This window comes from Canis lupus, chromosome 27 (assembly GCF_003254725.2).
Source record: "Canis lupus dingo isolate Sandy chromosome 27, ASM325472v2, whole genome shotgun sequence".
Taxonomy (NCBI): Eukaryota; Metazoa; Chordata; class Mammalia; order Carnivora; family Canidae; genus Canis; species Canis lupus.
The window spans coordinates 28,247,886-28,261,499 of record NC_064269.1 but is presented as its reverse complement, the minus strand read 5'-3'; the positions used below and the strand labels follow the sequence as shown (position 1 = coordinate 28,261,499).

General features: G+C 42.0%; 1 protein-coding gene and 1 long non-coding RNA gene across 32 annotated transcripts in view; one reads left to right on the top strand and one right to left on the bottom strand.

Moving 5' to 3' along the window:
- Positions 1-11,495, bottom strand: part of LOC112665465 (uncharacterized) — a 63,057-nt gene extending 51,562 nt beyond the window's left edge. For both annotated transcript variants that reach the window (XR_003140394.3, XR_004809977.2), the window contains exon 1: positions 11,399-11,495. This is a non-coding gene — a long non-coding RNA (uncharacterized LOC112665465). The remainder of the gene's footprint in view (positions 1-11,398) is intronic.
- The window catches only part of PLEKHA5 (pleckstrin homology domain containing A5), a 242,712-nt gene continuing 239,515 nt past the window's right edge, over positions 10,418-13,614 (top strand). For 11 of the 30 annotated variants that reach the window (XM_049102693.1, XM_025455265.3, XM_035707576.2 and 8 more), the window contains exons 1-3: positions 10,418-10,751; positions 10,908-10,987; positions 13,261-13,318. In XM_049102693.1, coding sequence (XP_048958650.1) covers positions 10,660-10,751; positions 10,908-10,987; positions 13,261-13,318 — 230 coding nt within the window. In that variant the 5' untranslated portion in view covers positions 10,418-10,659. The remainder of the gene's footprint in view (positions 10,752-10,907; positions 10,988-13,260; positions 13,319-13,614) is intronic. The other 19 variants (XM_049102680.1, XM_025455252.3, XM_049102682.1 and 16 more) reach the window with 14 other exon arrangements.

Sequence of the window (13,614 nt, the reverse complement as noted above, 5' to 3'; positions counted from 1 at the left end):
TTAGATCTCTGAGTCAGTGCTCTTTGCTCCATCTCAAAATGTTCAATAAAAATGCAGTACCAAGTAATGGACTGGAACAATTTGAAAGTTCTTTTTTTTTTTTTTTAATGTTTTCTAAAGTGTTTACTCTTCAGACTTCATTATATGTAGGACAACCTATACGATATAAATTTTCTTGACAACTTTGTCTTGCCCCTAATAAGTAGAACTTTTCTGTAGATTATGTTTTTGAGAGAATTTTGATAAAACTGGCATGGCTAGTATTCTGAGCCTCTTCCTGAGAGCTAGGTAAACAGAACGTAAATACAACATAACATATGTCCATCAGTGCACAGTTGGCAAAGGTACCTATTTTGGTTCAAGTTTTCTGTCAATTTTGCTTTTTTGTTTGCAATATACCATCCTGGCACTGTGTAGTCTATAAAGAGAGGAAAGTCGTATGGATATTTGAAAGGTTAACTATCTTTTCACTATTGTATTGCAAATTAAGATATCAAAGAAATAATAATCTACTTACCAGAATGAGTTAAAGCAGCTTTTTTAAGGGTCTGCCTTATTCTCAATAAATAATAAGGTAAGCAATGCGAAAATCTGGCTCATCTAAAAGAAAAATCAGGGATCCCTGGGTGGCACAGCTGTTTGGCGCCTGCCTTTGGCCCAGGGTGAGATCCTGGAGACCTGGGATTGAATCCCACGTCGGGCTCCCGGTGCATGGAGCCTGCTTCTCCCTTTGCCTGTGTCTCTGCCTCTCTCTCTCTCTCTGTGTGACTATCGTAGATTAAAAAGAAAAAAGAAAGAAAAATCAGGAGTTACTGATGCATGAGGCAAATTTTATGTATGAAATTTTGATGTGTTTGGAGATTCATATATTCATTCATTTAAAAAATTATTGAACACCCAAAATGTACTAAGTGCTGTTAAATAAGATAAACATGATATATTTGATAAGATTAGGTTCATCTGAGAGTAGCAGAAGACTTCCCCCGCCCCAAAACAGCATTAGCTTAAGACAGAATTTGATTTCTCCTTCACTAGTAAGTTCAAAGCAGTTACGTTGGCTCTGCTGCCTGTAATCCTTAGGGACCCAGGCTACATCCAGTTGCCTGCTCTGCCATCCCTAGGGTGGCTTTTGTCTTCTTCACCCAACAAAGAGCTGTAGGCGCCTCATCCACATTCCAAGCAGGTTGAGGAAGATGGGGGGGGGGGGGGGCGGGGGGCACAGAACCAAGTATTTGCAAACCATTTTTTAAGGATATTTCCCTTAATCTGTCATACATTTCTCTGTTTATATCCCACTCACCAGAGCCCAATCTAAGGGCTCACATCTAGGTTAAAGGGTGCCTGAGAAATACATTTTTATTTCAAGCATCCAAACATCCAGCAAAAAATGAGTGGGTTGAGGAGGGGGGTGGAATTTAATAGAGAAGAAGAAATGTTGGGGTAAATAATTCATTTCTGCCATACATGGCCCTGGACTTCTTGTACCTAAGACCTTAACAGAGCTGGAGGAGGGAGGAAGAAAGGCAGAATCAGTTTAAGGCATAATTCAATTTCAAGAAATCCTTGTAGAGATCATGTTAATTAACAACAGCTATTCAGGTACCACTTTCTCCTGGAAGGCCTCCTGGACACCTCTCCTTGTGGCTGCAGGATGGATGCCCTTTTTATAAGCTTTGACCTTCCATCTTGTGCAGTATTTATCATACCATTTATTACCAGTATAACATTTGTGTGTTTATCTTTTCCCCATACCTTTCTACCCCAACTTGATTGTAATGCTTCAAAGGCCAAAATCTGAATTTGTATTTCTTTGTGTCCAGACTCTTCCTAGCCTAGTTTATGATATATACTAGATTCATAAAAAATGTCTAGTATTTAAACTGGATGAATAAATAAACTGTGCATAAAGGATCTCTAATGAAAGGTAATAAAGATTAGTTTCCATAGAGTACGCAACAGTATAAAAAGAAAAATTCCTCCAGCTATCAAAATATTTAGCACCAAATTTTTTTGCTTATGAACATGAGTGATTCTTTTATTTTCATCAATATTTAGAATAGCATTTGATTTTCTGAGCATGTTTAATATTGCTGATAAACAGAATTAATTGCACTTTGCCAATGATGAATGTTATGACAATTACAAAAAATCTGAAAATTACCCTTTTATCAAGATTGCCTAAGAAACTGCTTAGAAATGGTCTAGGAAAAAACATAAGTAGCTAATTCTATTTCTTCTATAGAAATGGCAAAGTTGGGCTCAGAATGACGCAATTGGAAATAGAGTAACACACATGACTCTAACCAATGTTGTTTCCTAGGTTCAGATCCTCACACGGTTGTAGCAGGGTAGACTACCAGTGGACTAAGGTTTTCATCATAATGTGTTCCAGCTCAGTCTCTCTTCTTCTGTCTATTATCCAGACACAACCACATGAAAAAGAGAAATTTAAGCAGCTATGATTTATTTTTTAGCCCTTTTCCTTGTAAATCTATTAAATTCCATTGTAATTATTCATAACTTTTTAAAATTTTCATAGGTCAAACATGCATATTCTTCAGATCAGAAATCCAACTGATGAGACACTTCTGAATTTATAACTCCTTGCTTTTAAGAAAAATATATCCAAAACTGAAAAGTGGGGATCCCTGGGTGGCTCAGCGGTTTAGCGCCTGCCTTCAGCCCAGTTTAGTGCCTGCCTTCGTGGAGTCCTAGGATCGAGTCCCACATTAGGCTCCCTGCATGGAGCCTGCTTCTCCCTCTGCTTGTGTCTCTGCCTCTCTCTTTCTCTGTGTCTCTCATGAAAAAATAAATAAAATCTTTTAAAAAAACCCCAAACAAACAAAAAAAAAACAGAAAAGCTTTTTTAAAAAGGCTCAGTTTTCCCCCTAGCACTATACACTGTTACTTTATGATCCGTTCAATTACTAAGCATTTGTTGAATACTAACTATATACAAGGCAGTGCCTGATACTACAAAAAATTTGCATTCACATTACATTTTCTTTGTTTTTTATTATTATTATTTTAAAGATTTTATTTATTTATTCATGAGAGACACACACACACACACACAGATACAGAGAAACAGAGACACAGGCAGAGGGAGAAGCAGGCTCCATGTAGGGAGCCTGATGTGGGACTCAATCCTGGGTCTCCAGGATCATGACCTGGGCTGAAGGCGTCACTAAACCGCTGAGCCACGCAGGCTGCCTCACGTTATATAATTCTTTAAATTGAGCTATATGATATATTACAATTAATTACAGATACTCCAATTTAGATTACTGTTTATATATTTACTACTCTACATGTAACTGAAATAAACAAGTGGAAACTGAGGAATTCAAAACCAAGAAAAAGTGGTTGAGAAAATAGACATACACACATGCGTGTGTACATGATTTTCCATAAAAAGATATGAATCAACAGGTGAGAAAAATACTTTTGCTTTAAGCAAATAGTGTCTTAAAACATTAAAGAAAATGTGTCTGTTCAGAGAGTACTGGTACACTGTCTAAAATACCAACAGTGAGGGAGGAAATGATTCTCCTTCATCCTTTCAATTATTCTTCAGACTTAGGGCATGAGATATGATAACCTTTATTATTTATAGCCATACACATAATTGTGATTTGGTATAAGCCTATGTATTTTTTCCCTCATTCACCTAACTAAAGTATTGATTTTATAAATACTGAATATTATTCTTATCAATATTTTTCTAGGAAGAATTCATTCAAAAGATGCTTCCATAGATCTCTTTACCAAATTAAAATAATGCTGAATCCTTCCTGTCCTTCATTATTTCACTTGGTATAACTACAAATTTCAGTATTTTTAAAGGCAGGTAGACAGCTCTATAGAAAGCAGCTATTTTCACATACTGCTATGCTGATGTTGGGTCCATGCCATTTTTTCCTCTTCTATATGGGATAGTCTATAAAAAGCTGAAAAGAATGTTAAATCTAAGAAAGGATGGAAACATGACTCACTGGCAAGTTGCTGCAATACAAACAGAAATAAATATCAAATATGGAGTGAAGTATAGGGCACTATGTAAATGTCAGTACTATTATTCATTCATGTAAATAACATTTATTGAAAGTGAGGTGATAAAGATAAACAAAATGTTTTGGGAGAAGAAAGAGATGAAGATTATAATAACAATGCAGTAGAAAAGATATGGGAGCTTGTATGGTGGATGGAGTAGCTAGATTGCCCCAAAGGAATAAGGGATGGTTTCTTAATGGAAATAATTTTGAGCTAAGCATTTAAACATAAGTAGGAGTTTGTTAGGTAAACAGAGAAGAGAATTCTAGGGAGAAAGAGTAGAATATACAGAGACTTGAAAGAGTCTGGTTTGTTCGGAGAACAGTAGGCCATTCCATATGGCTAACATGCAGGTGGGCAGGGCACAGATCAAGAAGGACCTTCAATGCCAGGCAACAGGCTTTGCATTTCATCCTCTAAGTTTTTTGAGCCATGAGAGGATTTTACGCAAGAAAGGAATATAATCAGATTTGCATTTTTAAAAAGATCATTCTGGTAGCAGTGGTGAATGCTTATATTAGGATATGGGAAATGAGGAAGGGAGGTTACTTTGTGATACCTTTAGTGCACAATTAATAGAATGTATTAACCAACTGGATGTGGAAGGATGATTCGGAAGTTTCTGGTGTGGTATTTGTTTGGATGATGGTAACATTCACTTGGAGGAGACTATATTGGAAAGGTGCATATTTGGAAGAAAAGTGACTTGTTTTGGAATGTTGAGTTTTGACATATATGAGGAACGTCCAGAAAGAATATTCTAGGAGGAGCATGTCTACAAAGAAATTTGGTATATGATCTAGAACTCAGGAGAGAGAACTAAGCTGGAAATATAGATTTAGGAATTATTATCATACTGGGCATTGTTCTCAGAAGTTACCATGTATACAAATCACCAAAGTGCTTGTGAAATGCAGATCAGTCTAATCCTCAGAGATTTTGGTTGAATGGGTCAGGAGAGAGGCTCAGGAACCCATAATTACATAAGCTTCCCTGGTGACCATCCTATAGATAATCTATAGGAAGAGCAGGAGAACTTCAAGGCAGTGGTGTCATGAAATTCTAAAGTAGAAAGTCTCAAAGGAGTAGAAGTGGTGACTGACATGTGAATACAGCAGGGAAGCCAAGAAAGCTTGAAACTGAAAGCATCCACTAGACTTGGCAGGGGACACTGGTGACTCGGAACAGCAGGTGCAGTGAGGTGGTGAGAGCTGACATCAACTGCAGTAGGTGGGAGAGAGTGAGGATAAGGAAGAGGACACAACAAATGAAGCTTGGCTAAACAGGAATACCTTGTGGACAAAATGTGAAATCTAATATCTCAAAGACCTGGTTCAAACCCTAAGTCTGCCACTTAATGGCCGTATTATAAGTATCTTCATGGGATCCACTTTTTTTTTGTTGATAATGTTAATTACGTTGATGTTACAGAGCCATTTGTACAAGTTAAATACAAGAGTACATGTGAAAGAACTTTGTAAAGTTCTCTTCCAAACTTCTCTATTAACAAACTATCTGTGTGGCAGGAAATCCTAAGCAGTTCTATATAGCGGGTATCCTACTCGTGTCTGTGCACTATGACAAAACATCCCCAACTTCAGCTATTGGATTGCGCACCCCATCAAAGCAGAAGACTTTAGAGGGAAAAATAATCATACGTAATATCTTAAATAGACCAATATCTTAATATCGCTTTTTACAGACGAGGATTCAGAGGTCTGAGAGGAGTAGTGTTTAAATGACTTGTTCAAAGTCATACAGCTAATTAATGGCAAAGCCAAGCATAAAATTCAGCCAGACTGCTGACTCACTCTATCCTGCCCCCTGCCCCTGCATTATAACATACTTCCTTTCTTAATTCTCCATTTGAATTTTGGTCTTTCTCTTTTACAGCAGAGAGAAGTAGGTGATTGAAGCTTTGCTTATTAGGGTAAAGAAGAGGTGTTTAATCTGAGCAAGTCCGGGGGTTCAGATGTAAGCTCCTTGAAGACATTTTTGAACTTCCTCTCAAGCTTCTTTCCAAGTCTCCAGGCAGATGCCAACTGAGTCTAGAACCCCAGATGTAGTAGAGGGATTGGCCAGCAGCAGGGTAACTAGTGCTGCTACATATTTCCTTCAGTTATCCCTGTAAATAACTGAAGAGCTCTCCTAAACATCAACATTAAAAGACTGTACTTTGCAATAGGTCTCGAGTGATTCACAGGACACCCTCTGGAAAACAACTGTTATAGAAGGTTTATTTCTATGACAAGGATAAAGATGCTGCTTCCATAATGTACTTAAGTATTTATATTTCCATCTCCCTTTCTAAGCTGCCCAAAGCAGGCCAAGTCTTTTAATCCCCATGACCCAGCAGAATGGCAGGCACACCATACATAGTAGGGAGCCTATATATGGTTGTTGAATGAATGAGTGAAATAATTTTATCCATAATTCTGTTATCAACTTACTCCTTAATAGAAAAAAAAATCCTTGGGATGCCTGGGTGGCTCGGTCAGTTAAGTGCCCCATCTTTTTCTTTTTTTCTTTTTAAAGATTTTATTTATTTATTCATGAGACACACAGAGAGAGAGGCAGAGACATAGGCAGAGGGAGAAGCAGGCTCCCCTCAGGGAGCCTGATACAGAACTGGATCCCAGGACCCCAGGATCACGACTTGAGCCAAAGGTGGATGCTTAACCACTGAGCCACCCAGGCATGCCAAGTGTCCCACTCTTGATTTTGGATCATGGTCTCAGGATTGTGGGATTGAGCCCTGCATCTGACTCTACACTGGCCATGGAGCTTGTTTATGATTCTTTCTCTCCTTCTCTCTTTGCTCCTCCCCTGCTCTCTCTCTAAAAAAAAAAAATAATAAAATAACAAATAAAAAATAAAATTAAAACCTTTGAAGAGAAAAAATCTCTAATAAATCAACTTCCAAATATTATTTTTCTTCCCTCTTAGACACTCATTTGCCATCTTTTCTGCCTAGATTTCCACTAAGCTAATTGGATCCTCTATTTTGCCCTTCCTCATAACTTTTCATGATCCAGAATGCTCTGGAGATGACTTAATAAAGGAACTATTTACAATATTTTTAATTTCATGGACTAATGTATAACAAAATACATAAGGTAATGAAAATATATTCGGAGATATAATCTAATCAAAGTCACAAAACTTTGTTGGTAGATTTTAATAAACATTAATATGTATGAACAAATGTTTCTTGATAGTAAAAGGATTTTTTTTTCTCTCTCTCAAGAATCTCTCTACTTTCCAGAGTTCATGTTTTCTTCATTGCTTTTTATTAAAAGGAGGAGGTGGGATTGATTTGTTTACCAAGATGTCATCTTGTTCTTCTTCCTTTCACATATTTTGAGAAACTTTCATTTAGGTTATTCTTATCACCATGTGTATTTTTCTGTTATATTTTAACTGGAAGCTCTTTAGGACAAAGATTGTCCTCTATCAATGGAGTGATGTTTATTTTTAGTGTTCAGTACTTTTGAAACCTCTTTTTTTTTTCAGAGAAGCTGCAATAGTCATAGGATAATACTCCTCAAAAAAGGTAGATCATGACATGAGAAATTAAATAGTCCCATAGGATAGAAATATTTTTTAAAAAGTAAGAAAACACAGAGGTTAGATATGAGTTTAGTTCTGAGTCGGTTACTGAAGAGTTACGGGGTGGTACAAAGAGGGTATGTTATTGGGAAATAGCTCCTTTGGGAGGTGGAGGCATTGAGAAGAAAATGAAATTCAATAACCATTTTGAGTACTGACTCAAGGGTGGGAAGGATTCAGTTATGGGGAAGACATGACTCCCAGCATCCTGCAGTGAACGAGACACACCTGTACAACTAAAAGGCAAAACAGACCAGGATAAGGCAATTAAGTTTCAGACAAAGGACATTCTAGGAAGATTTTTAGAAATATGCTATTTTACTCATTAAGGGTGAAAATTATCCAAAGAACTCAACATTCTAAAGTATGAAGCTTCTTTTAAGGGCTCCCAGAAGGCATGAGGGCCAGTCTTTCCCCCAAAGTAGAAGCATACCTCATTTTGTACATACATCTTAGTTTTTTATTTACGGCTTTCCTAGATTTGAGGACATATAGAATTGTATTAGACACACACACAGAGAGAGAGAGAGAGAGACAGGGATACAGACAGAGCAGAAGCAGGCTCCCCTGAGGGAGCCCAATGTGGGACTTGATCCCTGAACTCCAGTATCACACCCTGAGTCGAAAACAGAGCTTAACTGCTGAGCCATCCAGGCATCCCTGTACTTAAGATTTTAGGTTAGCATTTAAGCACTGTGAATGTGATTTCTTAAGATACACATTTTATTTTAAAGATTTATTTATTTTGGTAGGGGGAGGGGCAGAGGGAGAGGGAGAGAGAATCTCAAGCAGAATCCCCTCTGAGCACAGAGCCCAACCACCTGAAGATCATGACCTGAGCTGAAATCAAGAGTCTGATGCTCAACCTCCTGAGGCACCCCAAGATACACATTTTTATTAAGTGACTCTCTATCACCTTTTGAAATATGCCTTGCACTAATGAATCTTATAAAATCAAAGATTTTCCGATAAAGGGAATCCCCATACAATATATGGCCAACCTAAAGACTTCTTAATAGTACACAGTCAAAAAGTCAAATACTATAGCTAGACTAACAGTAGATTTCTAAAGTTATTATGGCATTAGAAAGATTCACTTTAGATTTTAAAATTTCTAATGATAGCACAATATAAAGCCAATAGCTCTTGATTTTCTTGCTATGTAATAACCAGTGACCACTGATGGTCCTGTGGAACATTTCCTGCTAGTTATTCATTGACTTAAAAAAAAAAAAAAAAGGCACTTTTTCCAGAGACTGGGCAGGAGATAAGATGTCAAGAAGTAATAAGTAGCAAAATGAAAGAGGAGAATGCAAAGGCACCAAAAAGAGAAAACATTAAAGTGATGGTTTTTTTTTTTTTCCCCTGTGTATGCAGATGGACAGGAAAATTATAGCAGTAATTGCAGACTTCTTTTCACCAAAGACAGACTGGCCTTGGGGAATTAGAGTATGAGAGAAAATGTCCAATGAAACTGCATTCTCATCCAGGCCCCACCTGACTTGCTGGATATGGCTTTGGCCAAGGTCATTTACTCTTTCTGTGCCTTAGTTTCCTTAAATGTTGAAAGAGATGGTTTGCTTTTTTGAGGTACTGGAAAGATGAATGAGATAAAGCTTCAGGAGGCATCCAAGACTGGTCAGAAAAGGTGTTATAGGAATATCAAGTAGTACTATTATTATTGAACTGTGTATCCTGTTGGAATGAGTCATCTTGCTGCAAAGATGCATAAGCAATTTCAAGTGTGGCAGGGGACCAGAGACAAAGAGAAGAGGCAAGTTCTCCTAGGTTGTGTTATAGGAGATCTCAGTTGCATTGAAATCTGCCCTTTGCCTGTTTAAAGACCAAAAGGGTGGGGTGCAGACGAAACAAGACTTTAAAAATATGTACAGCAATGTGAAATAGACTTTTTAAATTCTAGAGCCAGTCTGAATCCCTGCTTTGTCCCTTATAACTGTGACCTTGGGCAAGTTATGGTTTCTCTAACCTTAATTTCTTTGCATCTGTAAAATGGGGATTAATTATCATAGCATCTATACGGCTGTGGGGATTTAAAAATATGCATCGTGGCAAGGACTCCAAAAAGTTGGCTACCATTGTAGTTCATGGGAGGTAGAGGAAAGTAGAAATCCAGATTGGAAACAACCGAATCTCTTTAAAAAAAAGAGAGAGAGAGAGAGAGAGAGAAAAGTCAAGGTTTTATTTTATAAAATATTAGGATTTAAGGGGCCTACGAAGAGGCAAACTTGCTTTTGTCAAGTCTGAATTCTAGTATTTCACGGGCCCACGGTAACTAGTGAAACCTTTGATATCGGGCTCGCAAGACACAAACAGGGGAAGCCTTCCGTGTGCTTCAATAAGACAGTTTTCTATTTTAAAGCGATATATATATATATATATGCGTATTTTTGAAAAACCTCTGATACCCAATAGCTCTAAAATAACAAAGCTCAGCTGCGGTGCTCCCGTTTGTTGCAAAGAGAGGGCGAACTGGGGCGCGGGATTAGGCTCCCTCTGACTCCCGCTCTGGGCTGGGAAGCCTTCGGGCAAAGCCCCGGGGGCAGGACGAGGCTTTTTTTTTTTTTTTTTTTTTTTAATCGATCCCGGAACCTTGGTGCGTGCGGGCGGGGCGGGCGGGGCGGGCGGGGCGCGGGGGCGGGGGCGGGGCCTGGCCGCGGGGCGCGGCGCCACTCGCCCATCCCCCGAGCGCGCGGCGGGGCGTCCGGCCGGCGGCGGCGGAGGATGCGGAGGGGCGGCGGCGCGGGCGCGACCCAGCCGGGGCTGCGGGGCGGGCGCCGCCCGAGGGGGTAGGGCGCGCGCGGGGGCGCGCCGGGCCGGGGAGGCGCGCTCCGGCCGCGCTCGCTCCGCGCCGCCTGCGCTCTCTCTCTCGCTCTCTCGCTCGCTCTCTCGCTCGCTCGCTCCCTCCTCCCGCGGCAGCCGCGGCGGCAGGCCGGAGAAGGCGGCGGCGGCGGCGGCGGCGGCGGCTGGGGAGCAGACATGGCGGCGGACCTGAACCTGGAGTGGATCTGCTCCCTGCCCCGATCCTGGACTTACGGGATCACCCGGGGCGGCCGCGTCTTCTTCATCAAGTAAAGAGCCGGGGACGGCGCGAGGGGCGCGAGGGGCGCGGGCGGCCGGGCGGCCGGCGGGAGGGGCCGGGGGAGCCGGTGCGAGCCGCTTCAGCCCGGTCGGCTCCCCCGGCCCCCGCTCACGCGCCGTCTCTGCCCGTTCTCTCCTCCCCGCAGCGAGGAGGCCAAGAGCACCACCTGGCTGCACCCCGTCACCGGCGAGGCCGTGGTGACCGGACACCGGCGCCAGAGCGCAGGTAACGCGCGCGGAGCGCGGGCCCGAGCGGAGTCGGGCTGCGCGGGGAGGAGGCGGCAGAGCCCGGGCCGCCCCCGGCCGCCCCCGCCGCCCCCCGGCCGCCCCCGGCGCCCTGCCCCGGCGCGCGGCCCTGGGGCGAGGCCGGCGGGGGCGGCCGCAGGTAGGGGCCGCGGGACTCCTCCCGAGTCCGCCCGCCTCCTCGCAGACGGCGCCCTCCGCCCTCCGCCCCCGCCCCGGCGCCCCCAGGGAGACCGCCTCCCCTCCCCGGGAAATCTGGGCTCCCGAGTTCCCCCCCCGCAGCCACTCCTGAATGCCCCCCCCGACACACCCCGCCCCCCGATCTCACCCCCTTTCGGCCTTTGGGAAGTCCTTTCCCACTCCCGCCCTTGCAGCCCGGGACCCTGGCACCCACCCGTCGGCCGGGATAATGGTCTCCACATCCTCCTCCCTGCTCCCCGGACAGCTGCCTCCAGTTGTGCGGCTGCCTCCTCCTCCTCCTCCTCCTCCTCCTAGGTGGGACTTGTGGGTAGGTGACTGATGGAGGAGGAGGAGGAGGAGAGGACTTGGGGGGGGGGGGTGCTGCGATCCTCTGTGTGACACTGAACGGTTCGGGCAGCGCCCGGCGCTTTTCCTGCGGCCCCCGAGCAGCAGCCGGAGCCGGCGCGGGCACTTGCCGCTGCAGCTGCTGGCCGGCGAGATTCAAAGTCCCCGGCAGCAGCTCGGAGGTTGCACAGAACCGCCAGGAAGCGGTGGGTGTGCTGGGGGGTGTCGCGCGTGTGGCCATTTGTGCCCTGATGGCAGAGGGCCGGCGGGGAAGCAGACCTCTCTCCGGGGCCTTTGCTGGCCGGTTTCGAATACCGAATAGGAGTTGAGCTGGAGAAAAAAGGTTGAGTGTAGCCCCAGTGCCGGTCTGGCTTTCTTTTGTCGTTCTTTGTTTACATTCGTGGAACTTGTTTGTCTTTGAAATGGAACATGTGTTCTCTCACTGGCCTGCCTCTCTGCTTCTGCTGATTGGAAAGGCTGGAGAACTGTTCGGGTCGAAGGGGAGGCAGGCTTCAGCCGTCCCTTGGAGATGCCCTCTGGGATACTTGCTCTCCAACTCTGAGATTCTGAGTGTCTTCGTGGAGTTGCCAGGGTCTCGAACAAGCCTGCCTTCTCTCTGAGATTCTGGAGTTCAGTGAAGTGACTAATACCCAAATTTGCAAAAAGGTGGAGGAGGAAAGGGAAAAGCTGGTGTAAGCAAGCATGATGAGGTTACATTTTTAAGGCATTTCTGACTAATACGCTGTCATATTTCTTAACTCCCCACCGCAGTCTTCGACTTCAGTATACCTATTTCAGTGGTTTTGCATATACATTTCAACTCTCGTGGCCTCTTGCCTTATAGATAACAAATTTATTTCACAAAAGACAGTACGGTATTGAAATTACGTAGCCTAATCATCTTGTGGAATTATTTCACACTTATTTTGGTTATATGTAATATGAATTTGTATCCTGTTTACCTCCAGATTTGATAACATTCATACTATAGGAAATTTTATTCTTTTAATATGATTTCACATTAACTTCCAAGACCTGATCATGATTTTTTTTTTTTTTTTTTTTTTGATTTGGTTTACTTAGCTTTGACTTTGTGGCTTTGTACACACATCATTGGTTTGCATTTCAGAGAGATGTTATGGTTAAATTCAAGCCACTTGCCACCTGTAATGTGTAACACATAAAATGGCCATCATTCACCTGAATTGTTCCCCAGATTTATTACTTGAAACTTCATGTCTGTAAAAGTCAAGTCTATAGAAATACACAGGTATTGAGTATGTAATGTCAGTTTTTTCTCCCTAATTAAGTACTTATAGGAAGTCCTTTCTCATCAGTGACACACTTCCTGAATAGATTCGTTTATGCAGCTGAAAGGTATGGTCTTAATAGACAGTATACCTAAAAAGTAGCAGGTGTTGCTTTTTATGCAGTTTTTGTTTGTTTCTGGATGCCAGTGGGTAGTTCTTTTCACTATGATAAAGTATATGATCATGTAAGATGATCTCTAATATTGTTCATACTTTTCTGGTGGCTTTAAATTTAATAGCCATTTTCCCAAAAATGATATTTTGTTGACTATGAGTTTTGTTACCAGTTCAACTTTTTTTTTTTAGAAACTTACTTAATAAATGAAAATAGCTGATCATGAAAATGAGTAATTAAAATGGATTGAAACCTATTTTGCTATCCCATTGAGATACTGCTAACTGTGAAATGTATGTTTTTTAGATTTGCCTACTGGCTGGGAAGAAGCATATACTTTTGAAGGTGCAAGATACTATATAAAGTGAGTTTTTTACTTATGATTTTTTTCCTTGGTAATTTGAATGTTGTAATTAATCATCAGTTGAATAGTTGTATCTCTAGATATGATCATGATTTTTTAAGGTCTATAATATTGACTTTGTTCTTTATGTAGTGTTGTAATTCTGAGAGGAAAGACGACACTCATAATTTTATTTGCCTGGACGCTCATTCATTTGGAAATTAGATCATTTATGCCCACAATTATACTTTTGGTGCTTCTCTCTATATATTCTTGGGTGATAGAGCATTATAGTATTTTGTCTTTAGCATGCTACC